The sequence below is a fragment of the Brienomyrus brachyistius genome, chromosome 9 (genome assembly GCF_023856365.1).
Source record: "Brienomyrus brachyistius isolate T26 chromosome 9, BBRACH_0.4, whole genome shotgun sequence".
NCBI lineage: Eukaryota > Metazoa > Chordata > Actinopteri > Osteoglossiformes > Mormyridae > Brienomyrus > Brienomyrus brachyistius.
The window spans coordinates 5,348,916-5,370,038 of NC_064541.1; the positions used below are offsets into that span (position 1 = coordinate 5,348,916).

A 21,123-nucleotide genomic window follows, 5' to 3' on the forward strand; every position below is an offset into this window, starting at 1 on the left:
ACAGAAGCGACTGTAATCAAGAGCAAACCTAATGTCCAAAACCTGGACACTTCATAAATACGCTTCTGCTGAAATACTTTTTTTTATGCAAAATGCTAAATACTAAATGTTAAAATAGCTCTCAGCAGGTCTCTCCCATCAGCTGAGTTGAATTCTGCTATATACAAGATACGGTATATGTAGCTTAGCTACTTAGCATATTTTTAAGAAAAGCCAGGAGACTTTCACCATTCAGTAAACTGACATCAGTGTTGATGGGTTAAAGAACGTCTGAAATGAGGATCTTAAAAGCAGAGGTAGGCAATTCAGGTCCAGAGAGTAAAAAGTCCAGACCTCCATTTTTCTTCCAACCAACCACTTCAGCATAAAGTCCCAGTCACAGAGTACTCAACAAATCCTGGTCTGGACCAGAAGTACCCACCTGTGCTCATCAGTAGCTCAGTTGAGCTTATTTTAATTGGACGACTTGACATAAACAGAAATAAGAGAGCCTGAAGCCTCTTGCGTCTGTGTGTGCCCAGCCAAAGGATCCACGGAGGTCTAAGTGCATTTCAAGCGGCCGATTAAAGATGCTCAACACTCCATTTAACTTTGCAGGTGCAAAATTTATTTATTTTTCATTATTCTTATGCTTTCAAAGTTATCATGTACATTAAAAGATTTTAAGAATGCAGTTGATTTTTTTAATCTTAACCAGATTTTTCCATCTACAATACATTTAACTAACCTATGTCTACGTAAGCTGTTCGCAAAATATGATCACTGTTTGAGCCTTAATGCATTTTCCCTGTCACACTGCAGCCTTTGCAGTGACATGCAGCCAAATGTTTATTCTGAGCCGTGTTTAGTGATGTGGTACATGTATGGACGTATGTATTCCCGGAGCACCCTGCCTGCCAAATCAATATCGTTAACTAAAAGTAGTCTGGAAATTCTACAGGGGGAGGCTGTCTTCCCTCCCCCCACAACACGCTCTTCATGGAAAGCAGCCGTTTCAGAGCCGGGGCTACAATGTGCTACGGAACACAGGAAAAATATTGAAATGGTTTGCGTCTTCACATATTGAATTGGGTTGTTATCCAGCTGGTAATTGATTGAGCATATTTTTTATTTATATGGTTATTATGTACCTTTTATTAAATCCCCTGAGATTTTTTGGGAAAAAAGACTGGCAAAATTAAAAGAAATAATAAATAAATAATTTTCTAAGAACGAGATAGAATTACTTTGCTGAAGGAAAACATCCATACACACTTTTCCTTAACTAGAGAAAATAAAACTTATCTGTATCCCTACAAAATATACACTGTGTTAAATCTTCAGAAAATATCTGCGTACTAAAAATAAATAGATCTATTTGGAATTGTTTGGCTAATTTGCCAATTTAGTGGGAAAATGTGTTTTTTATTCATTGAGGTATTCAATAGTTTGTCATTTAATTCAGGGAGCCTTATTTTCCCAGAATTCCTGTCGCCCTTAGAGTCTGACATCAGACCTGTATTGCTGTCCTGCTAGATTGCCATCTTCAGCAGGTTATTTATTAGTTTTATGTCTTCAGCTCCCTGGGATGTTTCTTCATTTTTGGGACTTCCAGTGTCCTTTGCTTCATTTCCGACATTCCTATTCCCTCTCCGGCGCTCCGCCAGGATCGGCTTCTTCTGCTGATCTCACTTCCTGTGTCTCCTCGCCTTCATTAGTGTTGTGCTTAGCCTCCAGCTCACCGTTTTCCTGCTCTCCATCTCCAGCTTCACCCTCCTCCTTCTCATCCCCACCCACCAGCTCTTCCTCTGCCTGCTTGTCCTCCATCTCGGGAGACGGGTCATTCGCCGTTTCCGCCCCGCAGTCCTCTGCTCGGTCATCTTCCTCCTCACCGTCCACTTCATTTCCATTTACACCAGGAGTGGGGTTGTCTGCTTCTCTCTCGCTCTGCTCCGCCTCCTCTTCTCCCTCGTTCATTTCCCCATTTCCATTTACTCCAGGAGTGGGGTTGTCTGCTTCTCTCTCACTCTTCTCCACCTCCTCTTCTCCCTCGTTCATTTCCCCATTTCCATTTACTCCAGGAGTGGGGTTGTCTGCTTCTCTCTCGCTCCTCTCCACCTCCTCTTCTCCCTCGTTCATTTCCCCATTTCCATTTACCAAAGGCCATGTGTCGACTGTGTCTGACTCCTCCTCCCTTTCATCGTCTGCAGCTGTTGCTCCATCTTCCTCCTCTTCCAGCTCGCCGGCACCAGGGATAGTGACGTCTTCCTCTCTATCATCGTTTCCTCCTGCACTCTCTTCTGTTCCAATCTCGCTTTCTCCTTTTATCTGTTTGTTTTTTTTAAAGGAAAAGGCCAAATGGAAATCTCATGTATACATTGAAAATAAAAGCTTTATATGTCTAAATGTACAATTGATTTTAGTTTGCATTTCACATGCTGAACAGAAAGTTTGGCAATAAGATAGCTAGCTAAGCCACACCAGCATGCAACTAGCTAAACTGATTTTAAGCTATCAGTCGAACTATTGAGTTAGAAGTGATAAAAGGATAATGTTCATTCACTGCTTTTTATGGAACCATGTACAGTAATTATGACTAAAATGACTACTTCATATTTTCTTTTTTGGAATGCAACAATTATGCTAATTTTTTGACTATACTGCACAGGACTGGTGGCAGCCACCAATAGTACCTGTACAATAAGTGACAGGGTTTACATGTCATTGGCTTTCTCTGACCATCCTTCATGTACTTAGTTTAAATACCCATCTAGACATCTTTTCCTTTGTCTCAAAGTTGTTGAACCAGGGAGAGAACTGCAGCCCCTAGTGGTGAACTTTAAGACAACATTTTTTGTATGCTGGAGTTTAGTAGTGTTAGGAATTTATTTATTTTAAAGATAGATTTTATTAACTGAACAATAGACAAAACACACATGCATACATTTTCACACAGAGGTTAGACAGTTACCAATAAACAGTGACTAAGTCAAAATTATATTTGCATAATTGAAATCGTATTTACACATAGGGGAGGGGTAATAGAGTCGTGTCAATAATTATAACCAGAACTAAACAATAATAGCAATAATGGGGACTGCGAAGGGATTCAGTCGTGCTTCCTCAACCTTTAGTCTTTAACAATCAATTTATTTAAGGAACAACAATTCCAACAAGAAATGCATGCAAAATTATAGTAGGTAGTCAATTCAAAATGAGAAAATATCAATAAGCCTGTTACACTGCTGGTGTAAGTAACCATATAACCAAAGAGTGTACTGTATATATGAAAGAACTGAACTATAGTTTATTGTGAAACTCAATATGCAATAATGTTACTGTAATAGTCGTGCAGGGTCAGTCAGTGAGGCAGCAATCAATTGGGGGGAGTAGCAGGTGGGCCTAGCGCAGTATTCCCAAGCCGTTCCTTGGGGACATTTTTGCACCCTCCCCATTGGGTGCTGGGAGGGAGCAAACAGGTGGACGTCTATGTGTCCCTGAGGACCGGGTTGGGAAACACTGACATAGCAACGTACATTATATTGTACCTGAACTTAATAATACAAATCTATACTAACCTCCTCGGAGGGCAGAGGAGCCTCCGGACCGTTGTCCTGGTTAGCGTCTGGATTTGCAGCACCTTCTTCCTCTCTCTGGTCCCCTTCATCTATGCAAGGAAGGGGTGAGTGAGGAGACACAGGAAGTGACATCACCGGAAGAAGCCGATCCTGGTGGAGCAATGGATGGGGAATAGGAATGTCGGAAAGCACAGAAGAAATGCAGAACAGAAAGAGGGATGGGGGTGTCAGAGTGTGGAGGGGACAGGGTGACACTGACACGCTGCGATGAAGGGGAGGGCGCCCTTCAGCGGCCCCCGGCGGGGATGTGCCCGCCGCCTGGCAGGCTGCAGGCCCAAACCCCCACGGCACTCCAGAGAAGCTGGGAGGCGGCTCTGTAAACCTGGCGGATTACGGGCCGGCCTGCGGACGCAGATCCGGCTTCTGCTGAAGTGGCGGCGGCTCTTTTAACTCCGGCGGAATGTAAACGCCGAGATGAGCGTCCCGCTCAGCAGATGGTGCGTAATCTCAGGGCGCCGTACAGGCACTGTCACCAGGCCTCTCTCCGGGAGGACGCCTAATAGGATTATACACATTCCCATTCGCACGCATCTCAGAGAAACGGCTTTTTATTTCCATGCTCAAATCCCTGTCTAATAAACGGGCCTTGACATTTGTAAATAAAAGAAAGGCTTCAGTATCGGTTCCACTGGGATGTAAACCATATGGTCTTGTCCTCTTTTGACCTTTGCAGAACAGGTCATATTACTTAATATCTGTCCACACAGGTCTATGATTAAACAGTCCAAATACCTCCAGTTCTGAATCCGGGCATGTATATTTGGCCAATAGCAGTAACATTTACATTTATTTAGCGGACATGTAATCCAAAGCGACTCACAAGTGAGGCAAATGACACGTTTGAAATATTAGGTGTAAGTGCAGCTAGGCTGAGCTTCCGACGGATGCCCAAGGAGAGTGTAAGCGGTTATAGATAGGAGGCTGCACATCTTACAAAAAACATAAGAGCACATATGGAATGAGTGAACATCCCAAGGTGATTTCTGACAGGAACAAATTGAAAAAGCAGCTGAATGAGTGACGATGGAGAGATAGATGATCTTCCTATACAAACGAGTCTGGTTATGGCCAAACCTACTACATGTTCAAACTCATGAGTGGGCAATCTTAATGTAAGCAAGTTAAACATATACATTTTATTTATTTAGCACACAGTTTTATCCAAAGCAATATGAAAGTGAGATAGCTGGACCCCTGAAGCAACTGGGGGTTAGGGGCCCTCTCCCAGGGGCCCAATGGTGACATCAATCTTCTGGCCTACGGATTTGAACCAGCAGCTTTCTGATCACAGGCACAACATCCTAACCTGCTGAGCTGCACACCAACCCAGAATGGGGCATTAACCCATCGTGGGTTATGTGCTTTTAACATGGGGCCTTGGCAGAGACTCGATCCCTAGTCCCAGAGGCGTGAGGAAACATGGCGAACCACTGCACCACACCCTCTCCATTGATCGGGCAACAAAATTACTTGGACGACTTTAATTAGCAGTGGGCAACTTTTTACAACCATCCAGGCCCAGATGAGTTGCCCTTTGTCTCACCTGGTTGACAAATGCTCAGCAACATCACTCAGAAAGCTCGCTCATCCCCTTCAGAGCATGAAGAATGATTTACTATCTGAGCTTCATCTAACAGATACACAAACCATTCAATCATTTATGTGCTGCAAAATTATTTTCTTACACAGACAGTGCCGCACTGGGCGTCTTTGCACACGAACTTCTGCAAATCGTCATTCTCTTGACGATTCACTTCTTTCCGAAGGTCCCTATGAAGGACGGCCACAGATTCACTGAAAATAAAGACTGGAATAAACGTGCTGACAAATGTTCTGTAAAGAATAAGTTCCGAGAAGCACTGGGGGGAAACGCTGGTTGTGCTGATATGTCCGCTTTCTCTTCCGCATAAAAGACTTATTAAAAACAATCCATATTAGCAGTCCTGTGATCTCCTCCAAAAAAATAATAAAAGATGAGATCCAGTGGACTGTAAGGGGAACGTGAAAGGGGGCTACTTGATTTCACAAGCTCTTAAGTTGGTAAATCAGCAGGCATGCCACTGTATGCTCTGATAAACAAGAAAATTACATTAATGCTTTAAATACTTAATGAGTTATAAATTCAAATAAAAACTGATGAATCAATACACTTTAAATAATTAAGCAGATGAATAAATGTGCTCCGCGCAAGTTTCCCGTTCCCCTCGTAACCACAGTAAGAAATATTAGTGCTCGGATTATAACATTTTACCAAGGCATTTAATGCATTTCAAATGCAAAACTGATTGAGGTTTTGCTGCAGAGAGGAGACGTGATGGCAATAATGGGCTCCTCTGAATATTTTATGGAAATCGGTCGCATTTATTAACTGTAGTCCAAAGCACTGACAGTATGCAAGAAAGTTAATGCGACTATAAACATTTTTAATGCGATTTAGCATGGGGGCCTGCCTTAATTTGAATGTAAATCAAATTAAACACAAAATTTAAAAATCTTGCCTTCATTAAATCCAACGGATAATGGTGGCCATTGAAAACGACTGCTTACTTTGTGTATGCCCCTCTGAAGCACAATTTTCAAAGACAGTTCTCTCTGCATCGCAAGCTATTTACATACCAAAGTCATAATGTGTTCAGTAAGAAATTCAAAATATATCTGGAGTCTGCTACCAGGGGGAATTGTGGCCCGCCCCGATATGAAATTCGCAGTTAAATAACTCTTGCTTGGCATCGCACTTTTAATAAAAGCAGACTTTCAGTTATTTTATATCACTGTATATTAATTTTCTATTCCAATCAACATCACAAGCCAGTTTTTCATTGTGAGGAAATCAAGCAGCCCTATCATTAAAGGCCGGCCGGTCGCTACTCAGTTTGAAATAAACCGATGTTTTATTTTCCATTTCTGCAAGTACGTGAGCAGGTACACCGAAATTGTGTTTTGTCACACATCCCATAATACACGCAGAAAAACGTGTGAAGCTTGGGATGAGAGTCAATGGCACAGCACAGATTTTTATCTGCTCCCAGAGAAGAACGGCGCCAACATGAGCAGCTCAGGGTCGCTCTGCTTTACATTAAATAAATTATCTGAACAGACCCCAACAACATATTTCTCACAGAAAAATATCTCATAAAGGCAGTAAATGAAACATGTTTGTTTAATGTGTTGATTTGATTGCAAGTACCAGGTGCTTCTTAATATACATTTTTCATCACTGTTCAATTTCATCCATAATTTTCTTTAATCAGAAAATGTTTATTATTATTATTATTATTATTATTATTATTATTATTCAAGCTCAATTTTTTTTGCTATTCAGGATTAGCTTTGCTGTTATAAGAGGTTTAAAACTCAGGCAACTCTTACAGTTTGGCAGACCGTCCTGATAACAAAATGTCGTCATTCGCCCTCCACTGCAGTCATCATCTGAAGTTTCTCCAAGTGCATAATCTGCTGTGGTCCTAATCAGCGTACGGTCGCCCGGAGTACCTTCCCCTTTACGTGGGCCACTTCTGCACCTATCACTACTGGGCACACTCATGGGAAGATTAGCATGTCCTTCATGATCCAATAAAGAGCCTTCGAAAGGTCAGAAAGCCCTCCGCTTTTGAACCCCAGAACAAATGGAAAGCAGTGTCATGTTGTCCCGGTGAAGAAGTGAAGCAGCATATTTCAATTTCTTATGCAAATCCCCCGTGTACATGCATCTAACGCGAGAGACGCATTCCCAAGTTTACGCTGAAAGCTGTTTGTGCTGTAAATTAAGGGCCACTTGGTTCATTGTCTGCGAACAGAAACGTTCAGCTTCCTACCCTAAAAACTGACTACAGGTTTCCATCTCACCGTTTTAGCTACAGAATCATCACACGCTCACATATAATTACATTTTTGGCATTTTGGCCCCCAACTATTCACTAGAAAAGACAAGCATCTGCCAAGTTAAAAACGCAGAAAGTGGAATGAGGGCAACGAGGAGTAGGGTCATTCTGAGTGGGCCCCAGTCAGAAAGTCACTTTAGGGCTCCTGTTCCCTTAGTGTATGACTGTGTGTGGCCAGCAGGGGTCGCCAAAACTCAGGGGCCCCACACAAATTGGTGGTTGGAGTGTTTGAGACCCTGAGAATATACTGGAAATGGGGTGACTAAGCAGAAGGCCAGACATAAATTCAGTAGCTGCAGCTGACTAGGCCGTACCTGCTTCTTTGGTGGGGAATATAAGCCTTCAGACTGGAAGCAGCAACGTACAGAAAAAGAAAACAGGGACTGAGTTAATATCCTGACCTAGCAGGTATTTCCAAAAACAAAACACACATAGCTTATTTATTCATTGTAAAAAGCTCTTTTAAAGTGTAATTAAAATTAGCATGTGTCTTTCAGAGAGCGGAAGGTACGATCCATCCGCAAATATGGTCGCTGCACTATTTAATAGCGTAATTTAATGCTGAACTGCCACGCTTTATTTTTCTAAGGGCAGATAAAGAACGTGAATATATAAATAAAAATATATAAATGCGAGGATACAATAAAGTTTTGTCCTTGGAGATAATGAAAGGATGTGGTTGTGTGTCCGGATCTTACTGTGTTTTAAAAGGAAGGAATATGTTGCTGTACAATTTAGGCAATTTGCATAAATGCTAAACGGAGTAGTTCACTGCCAGATTAACTGTCACATTTTATTGTTGCGTCGTTTCCTTTTTTTTTACCATTTTAATTCAGCAGGTACAACAAAACAAGGCAGCCGCCGGCGAGCAGCCCGGCCATTCAGACCAGCTCGGCACTTCATCACAGAAATTACACACACAAGCGCGGCGCTTAATTGCGCAAAATTTAAATGTCCGCCGCCGCTTTGTGGAGGAGAATAATTTGCTTCTTTGACAGATATTAATTGCACTTGGGAGAGCGAGTCAAAAATAAGGAAGATTAGCAAAAAAAAAAAGAAAGGAAGGAAGAAAGTGAAGAGCCACGAATGTCCTCAGCCTTGGGGAGAACATTGTACAGTATATAAGTATTAATACGATTATGAAACTTTCTATGTTATGTGCATAATAATAATAATCATATTATTATTAGGGGCAGTATGGTGGTGCAGTGGTTAGCACTGTAAGGGGCGGCATGGTGGTGCAGTGGTTAGCACTGTAAGGGGCGGCATGGTGGTGCAGTGGTTAGCACTGTAAGGGGCGGCATGGTGGTGCAGTGGTTAGCACTGTCGCCTCACACCTCTGGGACCCATGTGTGTGGTCTCAGGGTCCCTCAGGGTCACATGTGTGTGGAGTTTGCATGTTCTCCCCATGTCGTCGTGGGGTTTCCTCCACGTACTCCAGTTTCCCTCGACAGTCCAAAAACATGCTGAGGCTAATTGGAGTTGCTAAATTGTCCGTAGGTGTGCATGTGTGAGTGAATGGTGTGTGAGTGTGCCCTGTGATGGGCGATAAGCAGTTTGGAAAATGGATGGATGGATATTATTATTGTTGTTGTCATTATTAATATTATTATTATTATTATTATTATTATTAATTCTCTATGTGGTGAGCATGCAATAGGACATCAGAAGTGCATTAATTGCTTAGCTTGCAGTGCAGCTCCCGGGCTGAAAGTTGCCTCCTTCGCCCTGTGGGCGGGGACTGCTAGCACCCGGCTTGTCCGAGGCCGCTGTGACACAAGCCTCCGCAGTCTCACTTGCAGACGGCTGCCACCGGGCTTGATAACAGCAGCCTGCCCAGATACTCCTTAACCGCGAGGAGATCAGGGCTCCTGGAAAGCTGCTTGGAACTTAACGGCCAATCAGCTGTCCAGTTCATCATAATGACATCACTTTCTCTGCCGATCGGAGATGCATGCCCCTCCCACTTCAGTATATACAGCATATGCCCATGCAGCTGTACACCTGTACACATCATCTCAGTCCCAAATATGAAGTCTCAAAAAATCGGGGGGGGGGGGGGGGGGGGAGGGGGGAGTTTCCTGAAGTCTTCTTAACGCCACGTCGTTCACAAGTTCTACCTTTTATAGGCTTAAGGAGGCTTCGGGAAACACCCCTGAACTGCATTAGAAACAGTTACGCTGAGACCACAAAGTATAGGCTTAACTTTACTACCAGGAAAAAAAGGCACATTCAACAAAGCAACAATGTAATAATATAGACATCACACATATGCGGTTTTAAAGGTTAATTAACATGCCAGGGATCCTGGTTGCTCACACAATTCTTTATCCCTCTCTGTGCTTCGTTGCTTTAATCTTTTAGTTCTGTACCCTACCGCCTGCAACCTAACGACTCCACTAATTAGTAGTAGTGAAGTCTATCACTTGAGAGACCCGAATGCTTGCTTTATACCGCCCACCGGAAGACCTTTTTTAAAGGACATTTATCTAACACTGACCTCTTGGCGATCAGGATGTACGGGCATGTTTCACCATGCTCATGTGGTCCTCACATACCCCGATCCTCCTCAAGATCTTAGCAACACTCATCAGATTATTTTCTTCTTCTCTCCCCATTTTCTCTTGTTCAACTCCTCCGCAAATACAGCCGGCGGTTGCACTCCTGCTGAGTGGCACGGTATCTACGCAAATCCCATTTCTTAATTGTGAAATTGGCCCCAAAAACTGGCCCCAACAAGGCAAAATAACATGCGTTAAGTGTGAGCGTCCCTCTGAGGGCTGCTACGTCTTTCACAGGCTAACTAAAGAACTCCAAAAAGTCTTATTTACAAGCCGTATGCTTCGCTTGCAACGTATCTGAAAGTACATGCCAACGTCTAAAGCTTTAAAAACTTTACTTTTAACTACACTTTTAATTTCTCATTTTCATTTTACAATTACTGACATCATACCTCTTTTTTATTGTCTCATTTTGCCATTTTAGTTTATATTTATTGTTAGTTTAATAATTTCATTTATTTTCATCTATCATTTCATATTTTTTCTTCGTTTTATGTACTTCCTTTTGAGCATAACCCAGGAAGCAAGTACTTGGAGCTTGAAACATTTTTGCCTTCCAGACAGGCAGAATGTCCGTCTACCTGAATACTGCGCTGCCCCAATAGAGAATGAACAGGAAAGCTGTTAATGTCAGTCAGCCAAGAGCATTGCATTATAAAACTCCCGCCAGTACTTAATTCATGGCTTATACCTGCTATGAGGTATTACTTCAGTAAGGTAATAGAAGAAAAAAAATGCACAGGGGTTCTAAACAATTAAGAAGATGTAAAACTCGTAATAAACTTAGAGGCTTGTTAGGTCTCGGAGGAAGGCGTCAGGTTCTCGCATCCTTCGTGATGGACGTTTGAATAAAATATCCCAACAGCCATCCCACAATTGTCAAGACTAATTATATTTCTCCAGATGCCCTGTTCACATCAATTTGCAGAACGTTCTAGCGCGTCTGCTCCCCCCGGCCTGTGCGAGATCTTCTTTGATACACCTCTGAAAAGCTCAGTTAATTTGCACCAAACCCCAGGGCATCAGCCAAAAGGGATATATATATATTTTTTTTTTATTCGGCTGCTCTATCTTGGAGACGTCAGGAATGAAGGATTTATCAAACAAAAACAGGATGTGAAAATGTGTTACGATGCCATATTTACTTCCATTACTGTTATAGCCTGACATCTTCTAACCATAAATGTGTACGTTTGTTGAAGGACGGCATGAGTGCCTGATGCATTTGGCTATTAAAACTTATATTCGGATACAAATCTGTACTGTATTATAATAAAATACACATCGAATATAAACCTTAGTAGTCCTACAATCAAATTTTGATTCCTAAGTGGTTCAACATGAACATATTCCGAAAAAAAACAATCAAATCTGTATCCAGTACACAGCCTTCGGTTGAGACTGTGGTAAATTATTACTGAATTTAAAAAGCAGAGAGCGGATGTTGGATAGAAGAACATGAGAGGCAGAATGTCTCTCATCACCTGGGGAAATTAGTAACCCTCCATCAGCCATCTGGGTGCTAACTGGGCCTCTTGCATTTTAATGGACTATTATGTGAACACCGCTGCCGTTCCTTACAAACGACTCTGCTTTCCCTAGCTTTAGAAATTTTCAATCTACTCCTAGGGTGTTGCTTTCAAGAACAGCTGAATTACATCTTAGCTGCGTTTAAAATAAGAAGGTGATGTAATGCGATTTACCCAATGATCCGTACCGCTCAAAGGGTCGCTTCCCCGGACCACTAGCACCACCTAGTGGCCGAGTGAAGCGGCAGGCTTTCGAAGAACACTGGGATTACATCATCCAGTCATGAAAAGCAACACTGAGCATGTAGCATGTGGCAAAATGGGAATGTGTCACATGCTGACACTCAGATCTTTGTTAAAGGAAAGGAAGGGAGGCTGCACTGCAAAATGACTTGTGTATCCGTCTAAAATTAAAGCAAACATGTACAGGAATCATTGTGGTGAATGTTAATACCACGTGGGTCATTATCTTTTTACAACCGAGTTTGCCATGGCAATGAAAATCACAAATCACAAAAGACCCCTGCTTTTAGTCCTGGAGCGCCATCTGCTGTACACCTACGAAATCACAAGATCTTTTCAATATTCAAAAAATCTGCGCAAACAATAATGTTTTTGCCCACCTTAAAGCCTGTATACACTATTCACATACATGTAAATATGAAACCCAAAGACGACACTGGAACCAAATGCATACACAAATTAAACATGACGAAATGTAAACAGAAAATCTAACTAATTGAATAACAACCCTGGGCAAAAATAAGGCTAATTAATTGAAATAATTAAAATGCTGATCAATTTTGATATGCTCGGTCTCTGTGAAAAATGAATTAAAAATCTCCGACACGCCTACAACCGCGTATCCGTGCGGTCCGCTGTTGTGCCGATGATATACCAATTATTCCCTGACAATTTAGAGAAAAATCACGGCACACGGGACACACATCTCAAGCCTCTGAAATGCATTCCCAGGAACTGAAGGCAGAATCAGTTAACGCTTCAAGTTATGCAGCGTCCAAGGGCTAAAACTACAAATTTCAGGTGCCTCAAACTAAATTCAATGTTATTGATTAATTTAGCAGGAGTGTTATCATTAGCATTATCTGAACTGAAGGCCGGCGAGCTGTAGGTCTGCATGCACTGATTGCTGGGCTGCTGTAGTATCGTGTTCTTTCAGCTGGCTTATCGCAGCTCAGGCCAGGCAGATACGTGCTCTTACCGTTGTCCTGGGCTCCTAGCGACATGGTCAGGATGCTCTTCCTCTGCCTCAGTTTCATCAGCTGGGCCTCATTGCCCTGCTTCGGGGATCCCATCTTAGAATCTGATGCACCATTGGTTGCTCCCATTGATTTACTCTGATCACTGCCCACCTGCGGGTCGCAAAGGGAAGTCGTGCTTCTCCAGCTGCCATGTACTCACTTCTCTGATCATGCCTAGGAAAAGTAATGATTACATTCTAGAACAGTCTTTCCCAATCCGGCCCTCAGGGACCACAGACCTACAGTTTTGCTCCCCGGGAGCTGGGAGGGAGCAAAAACGTGGACTGTCTGGCAGGGAGCCGAGAGGGAGCAAAAACGCAGATTGACTGTTGTCTCAGAGGTCAAGGTTGGGAAACACTGCTCTAGAATGTAAATTCTAGATTCCCTGAAGAAGGCATCCAGTGAAACTGCCTTTTTACCCATGATTCCACAAATAAGCATGAACTGAGCAAGAGTGTCAGTTAACTTTGGTACAGCCATTGCACCATATGGTTAGAAACATATTTTATTACTGCTGTTTCATGAATACATAAACTTTTTCACTTATTTTCCCTCATATATCAGTATTGTTTTAACATTTCCCCTGTTGACCAATAAAGTATGACCTATGTTATCTACCTATGTTCTTGTTACAAAAAGCATGGAGTACAGAACAACTGAAGTGAAATATTTCTATACATGGACTGAAAGATAGTACATGACACAAGAACCACCACAATATTCATATATATATTATAGTTTTATGTTTTTATACATTATCCTCTGGTTCAGTTACTTTGGATTTTTTGTTGTGAAAGTCCGAAGACAAGACAAAGTCAGAAGCTTAATATTCAAATAATATCTACAGAACAAACATATAAAGTAGCTCCCATTCATTTTTTTTCTTTCCTATTAAAGTCCTTTCCGGTAAATTCCTACGTCCAGACCCCCGGCGCCCCTTAAGTGGCAGTATAGCGGCCACGTGCACTTACAGGTCCATCCTGCTTTTTGGCTCTGTAAATCGGAGGCAGGGAGGCAGCCTTTGACCTACAAAATCACATCTGACAGTTTTCATGTTCATACATTTCGACTGAAGATTCCGACAGAACACTGAGATTAATGTGGAGACATCCAAAGAATGGCATGTACTAGGAAGTCCATACAGAACTGGAAACACTTGTAAGAACATCAAAATATAGAAGTAAGCGTAAAGTTACTAAAAATTAGGCAATAAGTACCCCTCAACCCTGACCATAATAGGTTGAGAAGATGGATGAACATGCGCATTACATACGAAACATACGCTATCTGTATGAATAAAGACAATGTTAAGTATTTAAATGGTTCAAATAAACCCTACCCAACAAATCTTCTCATCGATGCTGGTTTGGCAAATATGAGGTCAGTATAGGGAAGCTTCTTAAACCTTTCACGCCCGACAGCCACATAGTACTGTCCGCTTTCCAGGTCATTTCCATCGCTGACGAGCGTCCCATCGAGCATGTACAGGCTGCCAAGAATGAGACACGGGCGGCTGTTAGGTCTCAACACATGATATACAGGGAAAGTGCACAACCAGAAGTTTGTTTTTTTCCTCTTACAGTGGTAAAAAGGGTCTTAATCCGGTGACGATCCGGTGCCATCAAAAACATACCTGCTATTAATGATGTCGTGTTCTAAGCACCATGAGTCCCAGCCTGAAATTAGGGTTACAAGTGTTAACTTGTACAGCAGCTACCTGCGAACGCCTCCCATAATCCTGAGATTCATCTTCTCGGTGATCATCTCCAGCACTCGCTCGAAAAGGCCGAGCATCCGCTGCGGTATCAGTAGTCGGACAGGGGGGTTCAGTACGTCTCCATTCGCCACCACGCTGAAAAATGGCAAAGTGCATCAGCACGGCAGCACTGGGCATTGCGGAGATACGTGCTTTCCGCTGCCGGCACGCGGATCCCGATCGGAAGACAACACTCCGTACGTGCCAGTGGACTTACAAAATCAGACAGGGCTCTTTGATGGGTTTCAGGAACCTCGCTGATGCAGCTATACGACTTTGGGCCACCTGCTTTATCTGAGAACGACAGAAGAAAAAGAGATTTGAAAAGGGCACTAAAAGCCGCAGTTCTTCGACATAATTTTACAACATTAAGCACTATTTATTACTGTGTCTTCAACGAGGCACAATGTAACTGTAGCTGTGCATATCCAATCAGGTAAAAATAGAAGCTATACAATTTCATTAGATGGCACACAATGAATTATTCATCAAGAAACACTAGCGCCTCAACTGATTACAGTGTTAAGCACTTTTCCCTCATTAATTATCCGTTGTTAATCATTAGCTAGCTCATAAAGAATGCACACGGCTTCGTGTAACTATAATTTCGCTAAACAGCGAACCATGTAGCTACAAACAACAGCAAAACACCAGCAACTGTCTGCCTGTAACCCACGTCCTCACAGATACAGGCTGACTCGCTAGGCCACACACTGCAAAAACACGGCCTTTCAAATTTAAGATAAACTGTTTCTGTTTCGAGACAAGACGGCCTAAAACTAGCTAAATTATCTGCCAGCGCAGTAAGAAAATTGTTCTCGGTAAGATTTCCTAAAATAAGACACACATGCCTAAATGCAAGCAAATTAATCCTGTTCAAAAGACGGTATATTCGTCAGTTTATTGATGAAATTTTGTCTAAATAGAAGAAAATTATATTTGCTTAAATTAAATTTTTTTGCAGTGCATAACCAGGTTCTTAATTTCCCCAAGTACGCAACTCCTAAGCAAAATCTCATGTCTGTAACGCACAAAAAAAATGAGGCCAGCTCTCCTCATTTGTGAGCCATCCAATCTACATTTTATTAGGGTCGAGGCTGGTATGGATTGTACTCTAGGGCTGGTACAGTAAAATGGTCGAACTCCTGTTTCATTGGGCCAACCCCATTCCCTAGCAACGGCGATCCACACTCTTGCGGGGTAAAGAGGCATGGGGGGCCCAGGGGTCGAGGCTGAGGCGCTGTGCGCTTTCACAAAAATAATGCTTGGAGGGTTCTCTAATTGAAACAATCAGAGAGAACAAGAGGGTGCTAAGGGGCAGTGCGGCCCTTGTGAATAGATTGCCTGTTTAAGCCTGTCTGGTCTTGCCAATTACCTGGGAAACCAGTAGCTCAGCTCCTACTCATAAAAAGCTTTGGGTAAAAAAAAGGAAACATAGTGAACAAATTCACGTACTGGATTTTGCAAGACGACAAAAAGGTTCCTACGTTTGCAATGTTTTCTACGTAACGGGAATGCCGACTAAATCTCCGAGCGAAGGGAGAATTCTCGCAGAAACCAACGAGAGAGGAGCCACCGGAGCAACCATGAGGTTTGACGCCACACATGTCCAGACACTGCTGGTGCTCCAGGAATGAATATTTAATCGTTAGCGCGATATCACACTTCAGCAGCAGGGAAGATGGGTGAACATTACACCTCGTCTATCTGATAACTCTAACAGGAGGGGCAAACTGCTTTCATTGGGCCGCAAGAGCGGAAAGTTAGAAGTGAAATACAAGATGAGCACAAGCAGAAAATACTGACACTATAATATTTTTACACCCCTACAGCATTCCTATTGTAAACGCAATTTTTGTTATTTTACAGGAGCCAACTTCTTTTTAGAAATTTATAAAAATTAAACATGAAATGAATGTTTTGATAGATAGTCTTGATACTTTCATGTTAAAGCAATGCTAGTAAAAATTTATATTTTTATTAATCTGTAAAAGAAATGGTTCCTCATTCATTAAAATTCTGCAACTTTTTTTTTTTTACTTTTCATTGTTTCTTTATTAACTCAATTTCAACATCTCCCTGAGAGACCGAACCTGGTGCTTTTTTCGTTTCCCCAAGTCCACAATCCTGACGCTTACGCCTCCTGACCCTCTCACCCAGAGAGCTGCTGAATCCCTGCCCTTGCCAGCTGATGCTTTCTCCAAGACTTAGAGAGAAAAATCTGTCACAGGAACAACGGTGAGGAATTTCTGCACAGCTGGTTCTCATTTGCGGGTGTGAGACTGGCAGTTTGATGGGGGTATTATGTGGGCTGTGCTCTGTCCTAATGGGATTCTCTATCACAAATCCCAAATCTGCAAATCCACTCCAATGAGCCGTGCTGTCATAATGAAGTGCTTTTAAACAAGTCGCATCCACTAACAAATTTAATTGGGTCTTTTTCCTGAGGGTTTTCATACGAGGCATTTTTCACGGCTATGAGGACGACCGGAAAGGCTTGTTGAGCTAAACGGTTTGTCTGTTGTGGGTCAGACCGCTGCCTTACAAACTCCTTGGTGGCCTCTCGGATTCCCACGAACTACTGAAAGCATTTCATCTGGATGCTGCCGTCCGTATAGATTTTCTTTCAGTGGACCATCACTTACAATCAGTCACGGTCAAAGCTGAGCAGGAACCCTGGCCAAATTTTACTGCCCGAGTTCACCTTAGGTCTGGCAGTGAGCTGCACACAATCCTCGCACCAAGGGCGGCTGGGGGCGCCGGTGGTGAGGCCTGCCAGGGAGGAGCCAGTGGTTGCTCAGTCGACACCCCCTCAAAAAAACACCCTAGGCAGCAGAATATGTCACTTACCCGGCAATGAGGGGAGGGTCACTTTGGGTCCCCCTGCCTTCCATGCGTTTCTACAGTTTTCTGCATCTTCACTGTTCTGTCGGCTTAGGCACATTTTCCGTTATAGACTCCCTATCTTTGATTTTCGTTCTTTCCGCGGTGCTGCTGGGATATGATCGCTTCCCGGCTGCATATGACATTAACTTTAGCTAATGGGTAGAATCAGAAGATCGTAGCTAGCCGTTTAGCAGAACGTGCTGCACCAGCATCTCCTAAATAACGCATTTATTTAATATTTAGTGTAGTGACTATTTGTGGTCAAAAGAGCCCCCCCCCCCCCCACACACACACACACACACACACACAAACGCATGGTTTGAATGGTGGCAAATGCTGCCACTGTGTACTATGAGAAATGGACCCGTAATCATCCCACCCAAGCATCTGTCCAGGGTTCATAGTTCAGCTTGTTCCTCTCTCCCGTTTCAAAATTATATTTTACTGCAGAGAGCTTAGACAGAAAAGGCAGGCAGAGATGGTCTGTGACAAGACACTTGGATATTATTGTACATTACTCAGAAAGCACACTACAGATTTTTATGGTCAAGTGGACCAGGCGTAATTATCTCTGATAAAGGCAATTTCGCATTCAGTAGAGCTACTCCTTGACATTGCAGTAATCGTTTTCACGTTCCTCCCATAAAAACCAGATTCCTATATCTGATTTGTTTGTCCTTGGCCAAAACGTAGGCCTGTCCTCTGGCTACAGGGTCACTTCCTGATTTTGGGCTGTCCTCCAGCACATGTCAAAAGTCAGACTCACTTAGGGAACGAGAGAGGGGGAGATACGACTACAGCTGTCATCATCAAGACAAACAGTCTGTGGGATTTCAATTGAAGCAAGAAGATTAAGTCCCCCTCAAATGACAGCAAAAGAAAGCCTTTCCTCGTTACCCCCAATCGCACATGCCAGCAGCACAATGCCTTCTGCAAGTGTAAGTCAGGTAATTCACAGCGCTGCAGCAGAATAGACGGATAAATGAATGATCGACCACAAAATGAAGGAAGGACCTTACCATCACGCCATTATTTTGAAGAAGCCTTTTCTTTTTGGTTCCAATCTCTGAATAGCTGGAAAGGATGGGCAAAATTATTTGTATATTTCAAAAGCAATACTAACCAAGCATGTAAACACTCCACTGCAACAAATACAAATCACAACGCTGAGCTAAATGCAACACTGCTTAGCTTTAAGGCTTCCTAAATTTATCTAGACGTTCAGCTGCAGAACATTCCCTGCCAAGCACCACTGTAAATAATGTGTCCAAAAACTAAATCTAAAAATAGAGATATACTCTAAATGTACTCTGTGGAGAATAAGCCTCCAGAGCTGAATGGCACGGAACGAATTAAGCAAACATACTGGCATAATATTGACAATAAACATCTAGATATTTCAGGGCAAGAAATAGGCAATACCTAATTGTGTGTGTGTGTGTGTGTGTGTGTGTGTGTACACATTTCTATAGGCAAAACCTTAAACCCAACAATGACACCCCTAACCCCTACCCAGCCCTAACCTTAACCATAAGTAACCAAAGGAAATACAAGACTTTTGGTGTTTTTAGTTTTTTGATTGCAGGGACAGATTTTTATAAAATTGAGTTTCCCCATGTGGGGACCCAAAAAACGGCCCACAACGTTACAATAACAGCTTCTGTAACATTGTGGGAACATTTGGTCCCCAAAATGTAATGTATACCTGGATCACACACACACACACGCGTAAAGTTACCGGGCGCGCACACACACACACGCACACAAGACTTGCAGAAACTTGTGGTCATGTAAACAAAGAAATTAATTAAATAAAATAAAAAAATCTATATTATTTAACAGTTTTTTCCTAGTTTTCACTCACTCCAGCTTCTTAAACTTCTCGCTCCCCGCGGCCACGTAGCGCTGGCCGCTCTGGATGTGCTGCATGCAGGAGACCCGGTGTCCGGCTCTCGGCGTGTAGATGTTCCTGACGGCGCCGAACGGAGCCTGCACGCCGCCGGTAACCTCCCGCAGGAAGGTCTCGAAGCTGGACACCTTCTTCTCGTTAATGACCAGCCGGCGGCCCTCGTAATAAGGATCGCCGTTGCGATACACGTATATATTTTTCACGACGGGCTGGGACAGGAAGCTGGGTTTCTCTGTGCTCATGATGCACCCTTAATTTAGTTACTACTTTATTGTAGCCTGCAAGGTAGTAAAGACGAGCAACAGAAAATTTGGGACTGCGATGCAATTTACAACAGTCGTGCTATTAAAAAGTGCATGATGAGTATTGGTCTTCTTAACGCTCGGGATGGAAAAGAGCGCACTTTCCCTCAACTTTCCGCAGATTAACTTACGCAAACTGCATATTCCTCAGCAGATCATATCAGTCTGCAGCTTATGTTTCAAGGCTACGCCGTCTGGCTGTTTCAAAGTGCTGTTGCCTAAGCATTTATATGGCAGCAGGGAGGACGCATTTCATGCACCCTTTTGCATGGAGCTCTGATGAATCGCGGGAAGCTTCCCAACTATCTCCAAACGTTTCTATAGAAACATCTCCAGCAGCAGAAACTCACGCACCATCTTCCTGCACCGTGATTAACGCGATCTGCAGCGATCAGCGGCTAGAGGACGAGCGCTACCTGCTTCCTTTCGCATTTTAGGTCCAGCCTAAAGGCCACCAGGAGATCGTCAGTATCGCCCCAGACTTCGAGCCTCACAACCAGGCAACGCTTTAATGAGGCGCCCAGAGGATTGGTTGCAGCGCACAGCTAGGATGTTGCTTCCCCATAGATGCGCTATGTCCGGACCTAAAAACATGTTTGTTCCCCCCGCAGTATTACACAAACAGCTAAATAGCCTCGTTCACGGACAACAAAAGCTATAAGATCAACTGTAAAATAAAAATAAATTGCATCTATCTATAAAGTAGATCTATTACCCTTTTCATAGGCCTGCTACCTTCTTTAAGCAAACTCATGTTTAGCTCCTTAAATACGCTCGTACGTTTTGTTTATGCAAAATTAATTTATGCTTAAGGTAACGAACACATTGATAAAGTAAGACGAACGGCAATATTTTAAAACTTAGATGTTAGTCTAAATAATCAGCCATGGTGAGTCGAGAGCCTGTATGTTTTATTCATATGATATCTGTATAGGTCTATGAATTATAGGCCTAAATATATCTCCCCGATTCAAGTAAAGAAATCTGGATATAATTGTCAATGACAGACGTTACAAATGCGTTGTAATAATATGTTTTATAAAATAATCTGCGTTTAATTTTCAGCTAAATCATTATATTACGGCAGGGGTGCCCAACTCCAGTCCTGGGGGGCCGTAGTCCTGCACAGTTTTGGGTTTCCCCTCATTTAACACACCTGATTCAACTCCTTGTGCTAATTACCACACAACTATTGAGCTGAATTCTTTATGGTGGAGCAGAGAAACAGCTAAGCTACACAGGGATCCGCCCCCCAGGACTGGAGTTAGACACCCCTGTATTACGGTATATTACATGTAACGCAGATTCAAATTCAAAGCAGTGTTTCAGCTCGTCCACAAGATGGCAGAATAACACAGAAGTGGTGCTTATGTGTACCCCTCGAAGAATCTACGCAAAACCCAGACTTTTAACTTGTTCA

The 21,123-nt window shown here is 42.8% G+C and overlaps 1 protein-coding gene across 3 annotated transcripts; it reads right to left on the reverse strand.

Moving 5' to 3' along the window:
• Positions 1-584: 584 nt before the first annotated feature.
• LOC125749552 (doublecortin domain-containing protein 2-like) lies at positions 585-20,206 on the reverse strand. 3 transcript variants are annotated; one of them, XM_049026925.1, is made up of 10 exons: positions 19,357-20,206; positions 18,512-18,566; positions 14,824-14,900; positions 14,568-14,702; positions 14,190-14,339; positions 13,822-13,876; positions 12,811-12,961; positions 3,558-3,646; positions 2,098-2,307; positions 585-2,016 (listed from the first exon to the last, which is right to left on the reverse strand). In XM_049026925.1, exons 1-10 carry the CDS (start codon positions 19,641-19,643, stop codon positions 1,621-1,623), a joined length of 1,605 nt encoding a protein of 534 aa, XP_048882882.1. In that variant the 5' UTR covers positions 19,644-20,206; the 3' UTR covers positions 585-1,620. The 3 variants fall into 3 exon arrangements, with proteins under 3 accessions (XP_048882882.1, XP_048882881.1, XP_048882879.1); XM_049026924.1 differs by having other exon boundaries at positions 585-1,935; positions 2,017-2,307; XM_049026922.1 differs by having other exon boundaries at positions 585-2,307; positions 19,357-20,205.
• Between the last annotated feature and the right edge of the window lie 917 nt (positions 20,207-21,123).